Source organism: Quercus suber, unplaced genomic scaffold, assembly GCF_002906115.3.
Source record: "Quercus suber isolate HL8 unplaced genomic scaffold, Cork oak 2.0 scaffold_702, whole genome shotgun sequence".
Taxonomy (NCBI): domain Eukaryota; kingdom Viridiplantae; phylum Streptophyta; class Magnoliopsida; order Fagales; family Fagaceae; genus Quercus; species Quercus suber.
This window is the reverse complement of record NW_027070143.1, coordinates 118355-138474: the sequence shown is the minus strand read 5'-3', so window position 1 is coordinate 138474 and position 20120 is coordinate 118355. Positions and strand designations below refer to the sequence as shown.

Genomic DNA, 20120 nt, shown 5'->3' with positions numbered 1-20120 from the left:
ATTTACAATCTCTCTCTCTCTCTCTCTCTCTCTCTCTCTCTCAAATCAAATTCTCAATATTTAAGGAGTCAAAAACTTTTATAAAGAAATGTTTGTTGTTGCAGAGTAAACCAACAAAACATGAAAAGGTTTTCGAATTGGTTTTAGGTGAGTTAGTAATTTTGTTTTGCTGAAATAATTTGATTATAGTTCTTTTTTGGATTTTTTTTTTTCCAATTAATCATATGTCTTTCTCATGTATTATTACTATTTTGTATTAACAAAATGAAAACAACACAGCTATATAGAAGCCTCAACACTAGAAAAAAAAAATGCATTTAATCCTATGCAACACTTAAATCAAATGAAATCATGTTGAGTTCAAGTGTAAAAGCAAGGTTGTCAATGTAATAGTGTATTAAAATTGGGAAATGTCTTGATTTCATTGGATGAAAGTTAAGTTCAAAACTAAACTATCTAGCTACCTTCTTTTTTTTCTTTTTTCTTTTTTTTTGGGCTTACGAAGTAATATTTCTATAATCATTTGATGATTTTATGGCTATTTAATAAAATGATATGATATTTTCTTTTGTTTTGTTTAATTGAGGATTACATGGTTTGGTAGATTGAAGTCACATATATTCCCCAAATTTCAGTTGCTTTTTTAGGTAGTATGTTACTCTACTATTTTCTCTGTTTGGTTAATGGGAAATTGTGAAAAAAGCAAAGGAGAGGGCTAGGCTTTTGGGGTTTTTAAGGTTATTCGTGAGTCAATCATTTATGCAATTTACACTTCATTTGGCTAGATTTAGTCCTTACTTCTCAAATTTCAGGTACCTTTTTTTCTCTCTCCTTGGTTGGCTGGAAGTCCAAGATGGTAAAAGAATAGAATATTTCTAATATTGTTAATGTTAATGTCAAATTTGGCATAATTGATGTTATTTTGGGTTAGCATTAGGTACTATCATTTGCCCAGCCAGTAGGCACAAAACCAACAATATAGATCATTAGATAACTCATGTTGTAATCTTTTTGATATAATTTGTTTTAGTCTTACCAATCTACCAATCTGAGATTCTAAATTTATTTGTTTCAATTGCATTGGCATAGTCATGATATGTTTTTAACATGTGAGCTTTGCTTCAAATGATTGTACGAGAATAAAAGGAATTATTTGTTGAAGAAGAAGCAAATGAAGAAGAATAATGCACTTGCAATAATGGTCTTGTAATATGAATATATATAATGAAACATTCATATACATGTTAAAAAAAAAAAATTGTTAAACATTGTTCTCTTTTAAAGTACTCTCTACAATAATTACAATATATGTTGGATAGTACACTTTCAAAGTTTCTTACTAAATTTTATTTTCTACCATATTTAGAAGCAAAGAAATGTTACCAATGATCAAAGCAAGGTTAAAATAAAGGAAGACATTATGAAATTGATTAGGCGGGAAATCTAGAATAAAATTTAATTTAATGGTAAATTCTAAGTCTATTGATCTATCTTAGCAAAACAGAAAAACACTATTGATCTAAATAGTTTGCAGTCTACCAGGAATCTCTAATGCTGTTTTAAGAGTGGAACAAATTCAGTTTTCAAGAGAATAAGTGGGGTGTATTTTGTTGTCGTGTTTAGTGTCAGGTCGTTTAGGTCCTCTAAGGGACTATTTTTATGTATAGTTGTAGTTTTGAAAGTATATCTCGAAATGTCAAGTTGTGTTTTTGTTGTACAATTTTATTTTATTTTTTCTCTGGCGTCTAGATTTGCTATCTAAAATGCACAACACTCTATGTTTGGGGTCGCTTCTAAATCTATCTATTGACTATGTCCTAATTAAGAGATAATTTAGTTCACAATTATTTTTCTTGAGATTATTTATATGCACAAAATTTTGAGTTTATGATGTTTACATGCTAAGTTTAATTCTTTAATGAATGTATGAATTTAGTTAGTTTGAATGTAACTAATTGATATTAGTTGATTAGTGGCATTGCTAAAAATAATTTCAAAGAAATCCAGATTGGGTTCCCCTTTGAAACAATTGTTGTTGGTGGCAAATTAGTTGATGATGTCTGTGATCAACTTAAATTAAAATCAGTACAAACAAAGAGTGGGGAAGTGAGGGAATGTCTATTTCTCTTTTATTTTATTAGTGTTTTAATTTTTTGGTTTCCTCTCTTTTTTGGGTGTGTGTGTGTGTGTTTATTTTTTTATTTTTTAAAGTAGCATTGGGACTTCGCAATTATTGTTGTATGAAAATATGTGATTTTATTTAAGCTGCATTTTTATTTGCAAGTATAGAGAGCTAAATGCAAGAAATTTCCCAACAAATCAGTTTGTAATATATGCCCACCACAATATTTAGTTCAATCCCTTGCAAACAACAATTTCTTGCATCTATTATTTTATTTTCTGTATGTTTGTTCTAAATTTATTTTATTTTAAATTAAGGACATTGTAATATGTAACTAGATTTTGTGAGAATAGTTTCATATTTTCCATCTAAAATCTTATTAGTGGTTTTGTTTATTTATTGATTGATTCTATCTCTTTCATTGGAAATTGAAGAGTGAAAGAACAGAATGTGAGTTAAGGCTATGTTTTATCTCTATAAACCCAAAACTTATTTAAAAAATAATAATACTAATCACCCCAACATAAAAGGGCTTTAGTTTGTGGTTAATTTGCTTTGGGTTGGTGCCTTTGCGTGTTTTCAACGACATATGATGTTCACTATGTGCTTGATATTTTGTTTCTAGATGGACACCATTGTAACATATGATATGTATTTTTTAAATTCTATAAAAGATAATTGGAGTTGATTTTAAATGGAGTGATATTGTATTTTATAGATAGCATTCCTACAAGTAGGGCAAATGAGGGGTTGTAGAACATGCCCTTAACGAATTTTGAATTCTAATGTATTCTTATATTAAATTGATTATTTTCTAATTCATAAAATGATCCCGCGCATTGCACGGGTTAAACGCTAGTCTATATAAAAGCAAAGACCTCATACAAGAGAGCATGAGGTTTTGCCAAGTGGCACTCTCTTTCAAAAGATGATTGATTTTTTTTTTTTTTTGGAAATAAAATACATCATTCTTAATTTATTACACTTATTAGATGCCACATTAGTTATTTACTAAACTCAATAGATTTTAATTAGTAATAAATAAGACTAATGGATAAGATAGAGGGATGTTAATCATCAAAAACTCTTTGTTTTCCTTATTCCTCCATCCAAAGGTTTTCTTATGTTTATGCCTACTCCTCTTCCCTTATAACTAAATGCCTACTCTTCCTAAACCACTACATGCCTTCTCCTATGCCTATGTTGCTAAATTACCAATTCTATGTTCTATAATTTGCACAAACTGAAATAACATTTAGATTATTTAAGAACATATGAAATCATATAAAAATCACCAAATTAGAGTTTAAAATTATAATTAAATTTTTTTAAAAAAAAAATCAAGGCACATTTGCACAAAAGTTCCATGTAACTAAGTCACATTTAGGAATACTGGACCCTTTTTCCTTTGTATAAATAGAAGGGTCCCAATGGGATGAGGGGGCTAACAACTTTTTCTCCAAAACATTTAATGTAGGTACACAAAAGTTTTCCATTGTAGACTTTTCACGATTAAAGAACATGACTTGCCAACTAATCAAACTAGAGTTTTTAGTACCTACAGCAATTTCACAACATCAAGAACAAACCCCTGTGTATACAATATCAAATTCCATAGTCTCCTATTACATCAAATGACTGTTTAATTTTTCTCGCAAAGTATTGAATAGTAAAACTTTTGGGCCATAGTCTCAATTACAACTCTCAATTATGTTGGACTTGGATGACGCCTATCAACAACGTATCATTATGAGATGCAGAAAAAATTTGGAGTGTACACAACATTTAGTATGGATGGGAAGAAACTTCATCCTATTTCAACTGGTTAGGTTAGTTAGGGATCTATTCCAATTTAATGATCTTGGAATTTTGTATACAAGTAATAATCAAGGAAACTTCCACCTAAAATAAGTCGGACTTTTGGCAAGAGAAAAAATTGATGTCTAGACAAATAAAGCTAAGGCCAACCAAAATGGACCATATTCTTAATTTCTTATCTCTATTTGTTCCATGTACGAGACTTATAGTCAATGCTTGGCGTATAAAAGTTGAACATCTTATCTAAAGTCCATCCTCTAAAAGGTTGAGAAAAAATTCATTTAAACCAACACAATATATAAAGTATAAAGGAATCAAAGAAAAATTGTCAAAAATAATGAGAATTTAATCTATGCTTAAATTCTTATAAAGATGAACACAATAGCAATATCCTTTTAAAAAAAAAATAAATAAAGATAAAATAATCTATACTTACTTTGTACATATGATAAAGTCCTATCACAAAGTTTTTTGAGACTCATGTTGATTAGTGGTTAGAAGTTATAAAGGAATAATCATCAATATATATAAGCAGAGATTTCATGCGGGAGTACGTGAGGTCTTGCCAAGTGACACTCTAATTTTGCATTTAGGATTTTTTTACCTCTTTCAATAAGTTTTTTTTACTGTTACCCAAAAGTTTACATTAACTTATTTTACTATTATCTCATTAGTCTCTCATTAATTGCCTAAGCTTACATCACACATTTCTCTCTTTTTCATGTCTTTTAGCATACCCACCATTTTAATATTTTAAAAAAAGTAAAAAAAAATAATAATTAAGGACTAATAGTAATAACTAACCAGATAAGGCCTTGGAGAGAGATAGAGAGACATAAAAATGTTGTGGATTGTTAAATAAAACACATTGTTTCACTACAAAATCAAAACGCATTGTTTCACTATATAAGACTTGAGACTAACAAAACATTTGAAAGAGAGAGAAAGAGAAATCTAAAGGGACATCGCCTCCGTCATATTGGCCTCCCACCACCATCAAGACATCGAAACCCCTACGGGTATTTTTTTTTTCTTTTTAAATTAGGAGATTAAATATGAGTTAGGTTTGGGTAATTTGTTTGGATAGTTTTTGTGTTGGGTATATAAGGAGAGAGAATATTTGGTATGCAATGTAAAGCCATATTCTACCATGGTTTTAAATCATCTATAAGACACGTGCATACACACTTGCCCACACCAAGTTTTAATGTCGTACTATCAGTGAGTGGAAGACAATGAGAAAGTTGGACATACTTTTATTTCATAGTATTAAATATGTGAACACAACTCAAATTATTTGATTTTCATGGTCCTGTTATTCTTTTGCATTTATTTTTTGTTTCATGATTTAAAAAAAAAATAATAATCTTACCTTTTTTTTTTAGGGTGAAAATTTAATCTGACCTTGGGAAGGTTATAAATATGTAGTGAAACAACAATTAAAAATTGCACACACATAACCATTATAATTATGCAGTTCAAGGAATAAGTAAAAAAAAAAAAAAAAAATTGGAGGAATATTGTAGAATAAAAGTTGCTACAAAATGTCTCTCTCTCAGAGGCCTCATGCGAAAGTGCATGAGGTCCTGCCAAGTGGCATTCTAATTTTGTATTTAGTCTTTTTTTACCTTTTTCATTAATTTTTTTTTTATTGTTACCCAAAAGTTCACATTATCTTATTTTACAGTTATCTCAATAATATCTCATTAATTGCCTAAGCTTACACCACACCTTTCACTATTCTTCATGTCTTTTAGCATACCCACTGTTTTAGTATTAAAAAAAAATAAAATAAAATAAGTAAGGGCTAATAGTAATATAACTAACGAGATAAGACTCTAAAGAGAGATAGAGAGACACAAAAATGTTGTGAATTGTTAAATAAAATGCATTATTTCACTATATATTATCAAAATAAAAGATCTGAGACTAACAAAATATTTGAAAGATAGAGAAAGAGGAACATGAGGGATCACCACCTTCATTATACTGACCACCCACCACCATTAAAACACCGAAACTCCTATGGGTAATCTTTTTTTCTTTCTAAATTAGGGGCTTAAATATGATTTAGGTTAAGTAATTTGGTTGGTTAGTTTTTGTTTGGGGTATATAAGTAGAAAGAATATTTGGTGTATAATGTAAAGTCATATTCTACCATGATTTAATTTTAGATCATCTATAAGACACATGCATACACACTTTCCCACACCATGTCTTAATGTCGCACTATCGATAAATGGGAGATAGTTAGAGAGTTAGGTATACTTTTATTTCATAGTATGAAATATATGAATACAACACAAATTAGTTTATTTCATGGTCTCATTACTCTTTTGCATTTATTTTTAGTTTCATGATTTAAAAAATAATAATAATCTTACTTTAAGAAGGCTACAAATATGCAGTGTAGCTACTAAACCAATTTTTAATATCTTAAAATGTATATGTTTTTTTACTCTAATTTAGTTTACTTTTGCTTTATAATTTATGTACAACATTATTCAAAACTATTTTACATAAAATATTATAAAATTATCTGTGTATTGCATATGCAACTTACTAATTACTTGTAAATAGAAAGTCCCAATTAGTAACAAAGTCATATATATTATCCTCATCCTTAATGTGTTAATTAATTACTAAATTGTTTACAATATATCATGGTGTGATCCCACCATTCTAGCAATAATTCAATACTTTCTGAATCATGGTGTGATCCCATCATGCTAGAATGGTGGGACCACACCATTCTATTGGACTTGGTGTACTTGAAGCCCACAACGCTCAATTCAACTAGTACACATTCATCACTAATTAAAAGTTGAAACATTGAGGATAACCATCAAATTCTAAACTCCCCAAAAGTTTCCTTCAGAAAGAGAAAATGGGTGCTGTTGAATCCTTGTAATCAGTCTTACAAGCTCCCTGTGCCTGTACTTTCTCTCGACTCTTATCCGGGGCCTTCACAAACTATGGTGGACTCCAATTCACATGAAGGATCAATTGAGTTCACAGGGAATCAAAGGTCCTTCCTACAGATTCTTCCATGGAAGCACCAAAGAAATTACCAACATGAAAAAAGAAGCCATGAGCAGGCCAATGAATTTATCACATGACATATTTTCCACAATTCTGCCTCATGTTCACTCGTGGGTTGACAAATATGGTAAATAAATCTTTCAAAGTGATTTAGTCAATTTTAGTAAATTTACCCATTTTTAATTTTGTTGCCTTATATTCTTCGGTACAAGTCATAATTATCTTCAATGGTTTGGCCCTAAAGCTCAACTGGTCATTACTGAACCAGAGCTAATCAAAGAGATAATGAACAATAGAGACAACAATTATCCAAAGCCAGAGACCGCACCCTATACGAAGAAGCTCTTAGGAGATGGGCTTGGGACTTCTGAAGGTGCAAAATGGGCAAAGATGCGGAAACTTGCTAATTCTGCCTTTAATGCAGAGTGCCTCAAAGTAATCTCTTACTCTTAGTCTTGCCATTTAGAATTATTAACCCAGTAAAATATGTTTAATTGATTTTTATTTTATAAAATAAAAAACTAAATCTTCTATCAATTTTATTAAAAAAAAAAATTACAAACTAGAGAGTCTATTAACATAATTCATGTCACATCAACAATATACACGTAACAAATAAATTTCTTATTACTTTTTGTGTGATTTAAAACTGACACATTTATTTGTAAAGCTAATAGTAAAATTTGTAATATTTTTAGTATCGCTAGTCTAATTTAAATGAACTAAACCCAATAACAAATTAGCATATTATATTATTGACAAAATTCTATCCAAAAGGCATGGATATACAATCTTGGAAATTGTCAAGAGTCTTGTGTAGTTGTAGTTCAATCAGTACTTTTTAATATTTCTAACCAAGATATGAATTAATGGTTCAAATTCCTGCCTAGCAAATTATCTGTGTATCAAGGAAAAACATTTTGGAAATTTTTCTAAATTGTTAGAAGGAATTCACTTTTGCAGAATATGATTCCATCAATGATCAGTAGCATTGAGGTGATGCTAGAAGGATGGAAACATCATGAAGGTAAAGAGATTGAGGTATCTGAAGAATTTAAGCTATTGACATCAGAAGTGATTTCAAGGACAGCTTTTGGGAGCAGTTACTTAAGGGAAGAACATTTTTCAGATGTTGATGAAATTGGCCTTGATATCATCCAGAAATGCTTATAAACTCAGGTTTCCTGGCATCAGGTAGAGTCATTTTAGTTAAACCAACAATTGGGGAACATAGAACTACTCTCCATTAAATATTCTTAGCGTCCTCATGTCCTAATAGCATTCCAAAATGTGACCCACTTTAACTAGTATGTTGAGGATCATAACTAACCCCAAAATTTTGAAACTAATGCTTATTGTTGTTAATGTACCATTGGTTGATGTTGTCCAAATATCATTTGTCCATTTTTACAGTAAAATTTATAAAACTAATGATGATATTGAATCAAAGGAGCTTGTAAAAGGAATACACAACACTATATTGGAGATAATAAAGAAGAGAGAAGAGAAGGTAATGACTGGAGTGGGTAGCAGTTTTGGGGGTGATTTTCTCCAATTACTTGTAGAGGCTCATCATGAGGCCAATGCTAGCCTTTGGATTTCAATAGAAGATTTGGTGGACGAGTGCAAAACATTTTACATTGCTGGTCAAGAAACCACTAGTACTTTGCTTGCGTGGACTATGTTTCTTCTAGCAATCCACACAGATTGGCAAGAAAAAGCAAGAAAGGAGGTGCTCAATTTATTTGGCCAACAAAATCCAAACCCGGATGGAATCACAAAACTCAAGTCTGTAAGAATTTCTCAAACTCAAATCAATTACTAGTGTAAATGACAGACCATTTAACTCAATTGTAATTCTTAAATTCTTAATTTTTCTGACATTGTTTCCCATGCAGATGGGTATGATCATCAATGAGTCTCTAAGGTTATATCCATCCGTAATTGGAATAACAAGAAAAGTTGAAAGGGAAGTTAGACTGGGGAATCTCACTCTTCCAGCTAATTTATTATTGTACATACCAACTCTTGCACCTCACCATGACCCCAAAATATGGGGAGAAGACGTGCATCTTTTCAAACCAGAGAGATTCTCAGAAGGTATTGCCAAGGCTACTAACAACAACATAGCTGCTTTTTTCCCTTTGGAATAGGGCCTCGAACTTGTGTGGGGTTGAACTTTGCGACAACTGAAGCAAAGATTGCTCTTTCCATGATTCTACAGCGCTATGCCTTCACCCTTTCCCCAGCCTATGTCCACTCACCATTTTAGCTTTTTACCATTCGCCCACAACATGGAGTTCGAGTGATGCTACACTCATTGTAAAGACTAGAACTGGCAGTAAAATGTGCACAGAATATCCAGACATCAATGCCTTGGGATGTATGCTATAGCCTTTTTTATTTCAGTTGTTTCTGAGCTTAATTGGGATTTGGTAGCTTGGAGAGTAAGTGAAAATCAATGTGCTACACAAAATGCGAATGAACATTGAATTAATAGAATCTGTAGAGACATTGAAGACAGGGGTGACCAATATGAAGATTATGTTGATCATTAGTTAGTGAAACGTAATGGCATTTGGAGGCTTTTCAGGTATCTCAAGATCTAATACGATCTGGACTGTTTGTCGCCTGTCTTAATTAAAGTCATGACTGTTGTCTTATATGCTTGTGATTAATTTTAATTTACTATTACCCTTTTTTGATCTTGATTACATGGTTAGTGATCATCTAATATTACTCAGAATGAAGACATTAGCGGCACTAATTGGTTGAATACGTAGCTTAACAACCTCATATAGACTATGATGGCAGATACATATGCCAACAGGTGTGTAAATGTTGCTTCATTACGAATTCGCGCATACACACACCCACAAGAAAGCATATAGTTTCTTTGTAACGTATGTTTAATAAAGAAGGTTGCTGGGATTTAGCAAAAAAAAGGCTTGCTGGGAAGTAAGGTCTCAAGTTAAAAGAAGAGGGACCTTTTTTTTCAACTGGAGAGGATCAAATTTGACCCCAGATTTCTCCGCTGAAAACAACACTAGGTATTAGTTACATAAAAAAAAATTGAGTAATTCAAAGGGCGACAATATTCAAGAAACCATGCTATAATTAGTTGAGCAAGCTTGTCAACATTCTGCATATGATTACACATTTACCGTTAAACAAATTGTATTACAATCTTTAACAGGCTTGACTATGCAATCTCACAGCAATAACCAACAGGCGCACAAAGGCAACATAAATCACAACAATGTCTATTTTTTTAATATTACAAAAAAGAGTTTTCAGTTTGAACAAAGTTTCTCTCCAAACTAATTTGGAGAAAAACTTTTCATATATCTCTTTTTTTGGTGTAAATTTTGCAAATCTAAATGTTGAATTTCATGTTCCTTGTATTCTTAACATGCATATCAAATTTCATTTAAATTGGATATTATTTACTATTTGATTAATAAGCTTATTTTTTATACACAATTTTAAATCATAAAAATTTGAAATTTTAACATTTATTTGATGAGATAACAATTGATTTTTGATCTTCTTGAAATTTTACATGTATGAAGAATATAATAAGAACATGTAATCTAACGATTAAATTTTCAAAATTCACAATCAATATAAAGATATATGAAGAATTTGTAAAATTTCTCTTCAAACTAGTTTGTACATAAATTTTGTTTTCCTAGTTTTGCATGGAGAGTGTTGGGTGCACTGCACCATGAATCCAGCCCACGTAATAGACATGCTCATTTAATGAGCATGTCTTCATGTTTCTTATCTTTTCTTCATCATGTACAAAAGTTAGCATGGTTGGTTGGCTTAGGCATGTTGGACATGCTAAGGAAGAAAGAAGAGAAAGAAGCAAGAGGCAAGTTATTCGGCTGGCAGAGCAGAAATTGGATGAAGCAAAGTCAAAGTAAGTGGCTTGCATTTATTGTGATTTGAAGGGAAGAGTGTGAAAAGGATAAAAGAAGAAAAGGTGAAACAAATAAATAGGGAGGCCATTCGGCCAGTGAAGAGTGTGGGAAAAAGGAAGTGAAGTCCAAAAGTGTGAGGACTAAGTGCGTGAGTGAGAGCAAGTAAAAAGAGAAGCAAAAAATAGAGAGAGTTAGAGAAAATATACAGTGAAAAAGAGAGCAATGAGTAAAAAGAAATAGAGAGTTTTTTTTACTCAAGTTGTATCTCTAAGTGTTGTAATCTCTATTTAATATAGTGAAATTATTCGGAATTTGTCCTGTGATTTTTTCCTTTAAAGAGAAAGGATTTTACATAAATATTTGTATTATTGTGTGGTTGTGCTTCCACTACACTTGTTGAAATTTATTCACTGTTATATAAAATTTTTCCCAACAGGGAGACCAAACACAGTACTGCCAGATGGAAACTCTCCATTTACTCTCTCCCATACACTAGCCATATGTGAAAACTATAGTGGTTTAGACATAACCTGACAATGACATATTACGTGTACAGAGAAAGTTCCCAAGTAACAAAGTCATGGATATTAACCTTATACTTATACATAATATATTAATAAATTATTAAATTGTTTAGAATATCATCATGGTATGATCCAACAATTCTACATTTGTCAATACTCTATCGAGACATTCTAGCAATAATTCAGTACTTCCATTCATATTGGACTTGGTGTACTTGAGGCCCACAACACTCAATTCAACAAATCCACATTCATCACTAACTAAAAGTTGAAGCATTGAGGATAACCATCTAATTCTAAACTTCCCAAAAGTTTCCTTCAGAAAGAGAAAATGGGTGCTGTTGAAATCCTTGTAATCAGTCTTACAAGCTCCCTGTGCCTGTACTTTCTCTTGACTCTTATCCGGGGCCTTCACAAACTATGGTGGACTCCAATTCACATGAAGAATCAATTGAGTTCACAGGGAATCAAAGGTCCTTCCTACAGATTCTTCCATGGAAGCACCAAAGAAATTTTCAACATGAAAAAAGAAGCCATGAGCAGGCCAATGAATTTATCACATGACATATTTTCCACAATTCTGCCTCATGTTCACTCGTGGGTTGACAAATATGGTAAATAAATCTTTCAAAGTGATTTAGTCAATTTTAGTAAATTTACCCATTTTTAATTTTGTTGCCTTATGTTCTTTGGTACAGGTAATAATTATCTTCAATGGTTTGGCCCTAAAGCCCAACTGGTCGTTACTGAACCAGAGCTAATTAAAGAGATACTGAACAATAGAGACAACGCTTATTCAAAGCCTGAGATCGGAAACTATGCGAAGAAACTCTTAGGAGATGGGCTTGTGACTTCTGAAGGTGTAAAATGGGCAAAGATGCGGAAACTTGCTAATTATGCCTTTCATGCAGAGAGCCTCAAAGTAATCTCTTACTCTTGGTCTTACCATTTAGAATATACTGTCAATTTTATCATAAAAATTTTACAAACCAGAGAGTCTATTAATATAATTCATTTCACATCAACAATATATGTGTAACAAATAAATTACTTATTACTTTTTGTGTGATGCGCTTAAAATTGGCATATCTATTTGTATAGCTAATAGAAAAATTTGTAATATCTTTAGTATCACTGTTCTATTTTAAATGAACTAAACCCAATAACAAATTAGGATATTAAATTATTAATAAAATTCTATTCAAAAAGCATAGATATACAATCGTGGAAATTGTTCAATCATACTTTTTAATATTTCTAACGGGCATATCAATGGTTCAAATTCCTACCCCAGCATATTATTTGTGTATCAAGGAAAACAATTCTTGGAAATTAGTCTAAATTGTTAGAAGGAATTCACTTTTGCAGAATATGATTCCATCAATGATCAGTAGCATTGAGGTGATGCTAGAAAGATGGAAACATCATGAAGGTAAAGAGATTGAGGTATGTGAAGAATTTAGGCTATTGACTTCAGAAGTGATTTCAAGGACAGCTTTTGGGAGCAGTTACTTAGAAGGGAAGAACATTTTTCAAATGTTGATGAAATTGGCCTTGATATCATCCAGAAATGCTTATAAACTCAGGTTTCCTGGCATCAGGTAAAGTCCTTTTAGTTATACCAACAATTGGGGAACATAAACTACTCTCCATTTAATATTCTTAGCATCCTCATGTCCTAGAAGCAGTCTAAAATGTGACCAACTCTAGCTAGTATGTTGACGATCATAACTAACCTCGAAATTTTGAAACTAATGCTTATTGTTGTTATTGTTCCATTGGTCGATGTCCTAATATCATTTGTCCATTTTTACAGTAAAATTTATAAAACTAATGATGAAATTGAATCGGAGGAGCTTGTAAAAGGAATACACAACGCTATATTAGAGATAATAAAGAAGAGAGAAGAGAAGGTAATGACTGGAGAGAGTATTGGGGGTGATTTTCTTCAACTACTTGTAGAGGCTCATAATGATCCCAATGCTAGCCAAAAAATTTCAATAGAAGATTTGTTGGACGAGTGCAAAACATTTTACATTGCTGGTCAGGAAACCACCAGTACCTTACTTGGGTGGACTATATTTCTTCTAGCAATCCACACAGATTGGCAAGAAGAGGCAAGAAAGGAGGTGCTCAGTTTATTTGGCCAACAAAATCCAAACCCGGATGGCATCACGAAACTCAAGACTGTAAGAATGTCTCAGACTCAATCACTTGTGTAAATGACAGACCATTTAACTCAACTGCAATTCTTAAAATCTTGATTTTTCTGACATTGCTTCCCATGCAGACGAGTATGATCATCAATGAGTCTCTAAGGTTATACCCACCTGCAATTACAATAACAAGAAAAGTTGAAAGGGAAGTTAGACTGGGGAAACTCACTCTTCCGGCTAATTTATTATTGTACATCACAACTCTTGCACCTCACCATGACCCCAAAATATGGGGAGAAGACGTGCATCTTTTCAAACCAGAGAGATTCTCAGAAGGTATTGCCAAGGCTACTAACAACAACATAGCTGCTTTTTTCCCCTTTGGAATAGGGCCTCGAACTTGTGTGGGGTTGAACTTTGCGACAACTGAAGCAAAGATTGCTCTTTCCATGATTCTACAACGCTATGCCTTCACCCTTTCCCCAGCCTATGTCCACTCACCATTTCAGCTTCTTACCATTCGCCCACAACATGGAGTTCAGGTGATGCTACACTTATTGTAAAGACCAGAACTGACAGTAAAATGTGCACAGAATATCCAGACATCAATGCCTTGGGATGTATACTGTAGCCTTTTTTTATTTCAGTTGTTTATAAGCTTAATTGGGATTTGGTAGCTTGGAGAGTAAGTGAAAATCAATGTGCTGCACAAAATGCGAATAAACATTGAATTAATAGAATCAGTAGAGACATTGAAGACGGGTGACCAATATGAAGATTATGTTGATCATTAGTTAGTGTAACTTAATGGCATTTGGAGACTTTTCAGGTATCTCAAGATCTAATACGATCTGGACTGTTGGTCGCGTGTCTTAATTAAAGTCATGACTGTTGTCTTATGTGCTTGTGCTTAATTTTAATTTACTATGACCCTTTTTTTATCTTGATTACATTGTTAGTGATCATCTAATATTACGTAGAATGAAGACTACTAGAAATATTGAATGAATAGTATTATATTTCACAAGTAATAGGATATGCATAAGTGCCTTTTTATAGGAAGTAAAGTGCGTAGTACAAGTAAGTGTGTAGTACAAGTATATATACTTTACAAGTAAACAAAATGGGCCTAAAGCCCATAACCTATTACACATTAACAGCCCCCCTCAAACTCAAGATGGGTGTGAGACCAACTTGAGGTTGTCAACCAAGACACAGAGGCATCCCTTAGGATATGACTTGGTGAAGATATCTGCAAACTAATATTTAGAGGAGATGGAGAACAGCTTGAGAGCACCATGGACAAGATGATAACGGAAAAAATGATAATCGATCTCGATGTGTTTAGTCTATTCATGGAAGACATTATTGTGAGCAATATGAACCAGTGGTGGACCTGTGATCAGTGGGATCTCCTACCCAATCAACATCAAAGAATACACAGAAAATAAGAGACTTCGTATAAAAGTTATTATCATAAACCTCAAATTGTATTGAACTTGCTCTGCTTTTACCAACATGTCATTCAAGCCATGCTCCAACTAAGGTCAACATGGTACCGAGTGATAACGAAGAAATTGATTAATGGCCTTATTATAGGATTTTAACTTATGTGGTCTACTCCAAGATGATTGCTCTTTATTATCAAACACAAATTGATTTTGGGGTATAGGCATGTACGTAGCCAAGGTTTAAACTCTAGATTTTGTTTATTCGACTACAAGAAGCTATATTAGTTTAGCTAACCAAAATTGACATTCGTACATTAATGGATTAATTAAGTAAAACTATAATAATAGTTTTAGAATATACTAGGAGGGGGGATCGTAATCTATGGGCCAACAATTCCACTTCATTTAATTCTATAGAAAATATTTTTAATCAAAACATTTTCTGGTGTTTGGTATGACATAAAATTTCCAAGCACAAACCACCAAAACTTGTGCCTCTTAGGCACTATTTGTGGCTCCAACCACTAAAGCGATGACCTAGCCACAGGGACAAATCCAGGTAGGGGCCTAAGGGGGCCCAGGCCTAAAAAAAAAAATTGGGCCCCCCTTACTTTGTAGCTTAGGCCCCCCTCCAAAAATCATGAACCATCCTAACTGTCCAGCCTCAGGAGCCCATGTAAATCTTAAAAAAAAAAAAAATGTAAACCTAGTAGTCTAAAACCAAACAGAAAAAGAATGAAAAAAAGAAGTGAAATTCAGTGGCGAGATAGAGAAAGTGAGAGACAAGAGAGAATTAGAGAGTAAAAAGTAGTCGAGAGAGACCCATCTTGTCGCCGCTCACAGCATAACACTGCCACCACGCAAGAAAGACCCATCTCGCTACCCACGCCGCCATCGCGTGAGACCCATCTCGCAGACCCATCCCTGTCGATTGTCGCAGACCTAAACGACCACACCAACGCCGCCACTTAAGACCCATCTTGTCGCCGGTTGTTCGATCTGCCTAGCCTAGCTTCATTACTCCAGCCTTCACAGTTCACAAGTATTTAATCTATCATTTTCCTTCAGAACCTAGTATAATGTTTATGAATCTTAGAATCTAACAATTTGTGCTTGTGGACTTGTGGTGTTTGTGTTTTTACTGATGAGTGATGAACTGATGTTGATGATTGTGAATTGAACCTATGCCTGTGGTGTAAAAAAAAAAAAAAAAAAAAACCGGAAAACCCTTTGTGACTCTCTATCACTTTGTGTTTGTGACTCTCTCTCTCTTATATTATATAGATAAGAGAGATAAAGAGAGAGTAGAGCTTGTAGAGATTAGAGAATATATTAGTGTAGTGTTTGACTGTTTGTTGACTAGTTGTTGGGCAATAACAGGGACAAGCGATAGAAAAAGGAAAACAGTGATTCAACCTTTAAGTAAAAAAAATGGTAAAGTTAGGAAAAGTTGTTGTTAGTAGTGCATAATAAATTGATAGTGTGAGTAGTGGGACTAGGTGAGTGACAGAAATATGGAGATAAGACAAAGACAAAGAGATAAATAAAGGCAGAGATACAAAGACCAAAGATAAAAGACAAAAACAAATCATATAACATAGTAAATTGTCACACAAATTTAGGAAAATAACAGTGATTCACTTGCGCCTATTGTTAACTCATAATGTTAAATTAGATAAATTTATAAATTGAAAAGTAATGAGAAATACTCAATTTTTAATTAAATGCATCATCCATATTACCTTGATTCTAGTATTTGCCTTTGCTTAGTAACAACAACCATTTGTGAGATGATATATATAATTCTTATTTTATTTGTAGATCATGAAAAAATCAACTACAATGTTTGATTTTTTCAAAAGAAAATATTCAAATTCTTCAGAAGTCAACGTAGGATTACCAATAATCATCAAGTGGACTATCTACTGTGAGAAGTAATGCATCATGTACCTCTTCTGTTACAGTATTAGCAAAATTATCTTCATTCTTCTTTTTAGGACTTTTGCATTGCCTCCTAAAGTGACCCATTTTCTTATAGTTCCAACATTGTACTTGTTGGCATGATCTAGATTTACTTCTATTCCGATTAGAATTTCTGGACTTTGATCTGCGCCATTTTGAATTTATGTCATTACCTTTGCCTCTTATCTCAAGGTATAGGGCAGAACCAGATCCTGAGGTTTCACTTGCATCTCTTCTGCAAATCTCCTCAACCAGAATTAAATCTCGTATATCATTGTACTTCAGCTTTTCTTTTCCTATAGAATTGCTTACTGCCATCCCCATTGCCTCCAAACTATTTGGCAAAGAAGCCAAAACTATCAATGCACAGATCTCATCATCAAAATTAATTTCTATAGACGACAATTGATTTGTGATAGTGTTAAATTCGTTAAAATGTTGTGCTATTAATGCATTCTCTGCCATCTTCAAATTAAATAGTTTCTTCATCAGATGCACATTGTTGTTTGCTAACGGCTTTTCATACATACCAGACAAAGCCTTCATCAAATCTGCTATGGTCTTCTCCTTTACAACATTGTGTGCAACAAACCTAGACAGAGTTATCCGGATGACTCCTAGTACCTGTCTGTCAAGAAGAGCCCATTCCTCATCCTTTATAGTTGCAGGTTTTTCCCCTAGAAGCGGCAGATGCAACTTCTTCCCATAAAGATAATCCTCGACTTGCATCCTCCAAAATCCAAAATCTCTGTCATCAAACTTTTCTATTCTAGACATCTTTCCTACCTCCTCTATCATTGCTCTCACTCAAACCTAACCCTAAGCTCTGATACTAGTTGTAGGGAATGAATACGAAATTCACAAACCTGTGACAAACAAAATAGAGAAAACACATGCCAAAGAAAAATAATCACACGCACAAGACAGTATTTACGTAGTTCGACAATTTGCCTACGTCCACAAAGTTGCAGGGATTTTACTATTATCAGGGACAAATATAAAGTGCAGCAATACAATTTTTCTCTCTCTCAAAAAACTACATCAAGAAACCCTAATCACCAAAATAAAAGTTTCTATATCTTGCGCACAGGATTCGCAATAGGCTACAAAATGGGCCAAATTTTTTTCCCGGGAGTGAGCACTACAGCTTGGGCCTATTGGCCCAAGCCTTCACTCCATAGACTAAGCCTCAAAAAATCTCCCATTAAAAACCACGCAACATTATTTCAAGTCAAGTCATCATCTGAATCAAACATAACTAGGCTTCACAAAGCCCAACCCAATAGGGACAGAGAAAGTCTAAATGGCCCACACACAAAGATCCTAGAGAAGATTTAAAAAAAAATGGAAAGAAGAAGAAGAAGTCCAACAAAGGAATATTGATAATGGTGCTAAATAATGATGTGATGCGAGGTTCCTATAGACATGGACGTGCAGAGTTCCCATGGATGTGCATGCGAAGTTGACACGTGGTTCCCATGGATGGCATACAAGAGACCCATAGATGGTGTACAAGAGACCCACAAGAGACCCATGGATGCCGTAAAAAGCCCATTAGGCAAGGGGGAGTGAGTAGGACTTGTTCATGGCCCACGGAGAGGTCTTGAAACCCATAGAGAGGCAGACTCACACGTGAGGGGGAGATTGTTGGGTTACACATGTGAGTGAAGTCCCGCATTGAATAAAGATGACAAGAATGAGTGATTAATATAACATAACTGAGCACATACTGCGGTTTAATTGAACACGATCCCACCAGGCAGATGCTTCTCCTTTCAATTTGCAGGCCACCAAACACACCTGTTTGTCTTCTGCTGTACCATATAATCCAAAACTTTCCACCTCACTAACCCAATCCAGAACTCTTCAATGGAGACATTACCATTAAAGGATGGTAACTCTATTTTCATACGATAGTCCCTTTGCTCCTGATAATCTCGACATTATCCCTCACNAACTTTTCTATTCTAGACATCTTTCCTACCTCCTCTATCATTGCTCTCACTCAAACCTAACCCTAAGCTCTGATACTAGTTGTAGGGAATGAATACGAAATTCACAAACCTGTGACAAACAAAATAGAGAAAACACATGCCAAAGAAAAATAATCACACGCACAAGACAGTATTTACGTAGTTCGACAATTTGCCTACGTCCACAAAGTTGCAGGGATTTTACTATTATCAGGGACAAATATAAAGTGCAGCAATACAATTTTTCTCTCTCTCAAAAAACTACATCAAGAAACCCTAATCACCAAAATAAAAGTTTCTATATCTTGCGCACAGGATTCGCAATAGGCTACAAAATGGGCCAAATTTTTTTCCCGGGAGTGAGCACTACAGCTTGGGCCTATTGGCCCAAGCCTTCACTCCATAGACTAAGCCTCAAAAAATCTCCCATTAAAAACCACGCAACATTATTTCAAGTCAAGTCATCATCTGGATCAAACATAACTAGGCTTCACAAAGCCCAACCCAATAGGGACAGAGAAAGTCTAAATGGCCCACACACAAAGATCCTAGAGAAGATTTAAAAAAAAATGGAAAGAAGAAGAAGAAGTCCAACAAAGGAATATTGATAATGGTGCTAAATAATGATGTGATGCGAGGTTCCCATAGACATGGACGTGCAGAGTTCCCATGGATGTGCATGCGAAGTTGACACGTGGTTCCCATGGATGGCATACAAGAGACCCATAGATGGTGTACAAGAGACCCACAAGAGACCCATGGATGCCGTAAAAAGCCCATTAGGCAAGGGGGAGTGAGTAGGACTTGTTCATGGCCCACGGAGAGGTCTTGAAACCCATAGAGAGGCAGACTCACACGTGAGGGGGAGATTGTTGGGTTACACATGTGAGTGAAGTCCCGCATTGAATAAAGATGACAAGAATGAGTGATTAATATAACATAACTGAGCACATACTGATGTCGTGGAAGCCTGAAGAGAAGCACACACGATGCTCTCTTGATGAAACAGAAACTAAACTGTTAGTTTCTGGTAGTAAACCTGGAATCCACGAGGGGTTTCCCTAAATCCACAAGGAGATAAAACTGGAATCCACCAGAAGAGAAAATTGACAAAATTTCTGTGTTTATTGATAATAGTCTAATTTG

The 20120-nt window shown here is 33.8% G+C and overlaps 3 protein-coding genes across 6 annotated transcripts in view; all 3 read left to right on the top strand.

The window, feature by feature from the left end:
• The window catches only part of LOC112036013 (cytochrome P450 CYP749A22-like), a 32668-nt gene extending 22972 nt beyond the window's left edge, over positions 1–9696 (top strand). Inside the window, exons 5-6 of one of the 2 annotated variants that reach the window (XM_065766392.1) lie at positions 8396–8774; positions 8881–9696. In XM_065766392.1, coding sequence (XP_065622464.1) covers positions 8396–8774; positions 8881–9135 — 634 coding nt within the window. In that variant the 3' untranslated portion in view covers positions 9136–9696. The remainder of the gene's footprint in view (positions 1–8395; positions 8775–8880) is intronic. The other variant, XM_065766393.1, reaches the window with a different exon arrangement.
• LOC112036015 (cytochrome P450 CYP749A22-like) lies at positions 6758–8545 on the top strand. Of its 3 annotated transcripts, XM_065766395.1 has the most exons (4): positions 6758–7109; positions 7227–7417; positions 7946–8176; positions 8433–8545. In XM_065766395.1, exons 1-3 carry the CDS (start codon positions 6935–6937, stop codon positions 8153–8155), a joined length of 576 nt encoding a protein of 191 aa, XP_065622467.1. In that variant the 5' UTR covers positions 6758–6934; the 3' UTR covers positions 8156–8176; positions 8433–8545. The 3 variants fall into 3 exon arrangements, with proteins under 3 accessions (XP_065622467.1, XP_065622466.1, XP_065622468.1); XM_065766394.1 differs by having other exon boundaries at positions 6776–7109; positions 7946–8486; XM_065766396.1 differs by having other exon boundaries at positions 6776–7109; positions 7251–7417; positions 7946–8485.
• Positions 9697–11674: 1978 nt separating the features above from the next.
• Positions 11675–14487, top strand: LOC112005304 (cytochrome P450 CYP749A22-like). Its single transcript, XM_065766391.1, has 5 exons — positions 11675–12046; positions 12131–12354; positions 12801–13033; positions 13249–13621; positions 13723–14487. Exons 1-5 carry the CDS (start codon positions 11764–11766, stop codon positions 14149–14151), a joined length of 1542 nt encoding a protein of 513 aa, XP_065622463.1. The 5' UTR covers positions 11675–11763; the 3' UTR covers positions 14152–14487.
• Positions 14488–20120: the final 5633 nt, after the last annotated feature.

Excerpts from the sequence above, each read along its gene's own strand:
- LOC112036015 (XM_065766395.1), top strand. The coding sequence starts at position 6,935 with ATGAAGGATCAATTGAGTTCACAGGGAATCAAAGGTCCTTCCTACAGA. Across the intron at positions 7,110-7,226 it reads CTCGTGGGTTGACAAATATG|CTCAACTGGTCATTACTGAA; the intron begins GTAAATAAATCT and ends TTGGCCCTAAAG. Across the intron at positions 7,418-7,945 it reads TTAATGCAGAGTGCCTCAAA|AATATGATTCCATCAATGAT; the intron begins GTAATCTCTTAC and ends TCACTTTTGCAG.
- LOC112005304 (XM_065766391.1), top strand. The coding sequence starts at position 11,764 with ATGGGTGCTGTTGAAATCCTTGTAATCAGTCTTACAAGCTCCCTGTGC. Across the intron at positions 12,047-12,130 it reads CTCGTGGGTTGACAAATATG|GTAATAATTATCTTCAATGG; the intron begins GTAAATAAATCT and ends TCTTTGGTACAG. Across the intron at positions 13,622-13,722 it reads GCATCACGAAACTCAAGACT|ACGAGTATGATCATCAATGA; the intron begins GTAAGAATGTCT and ends CTTCCCATGCAG.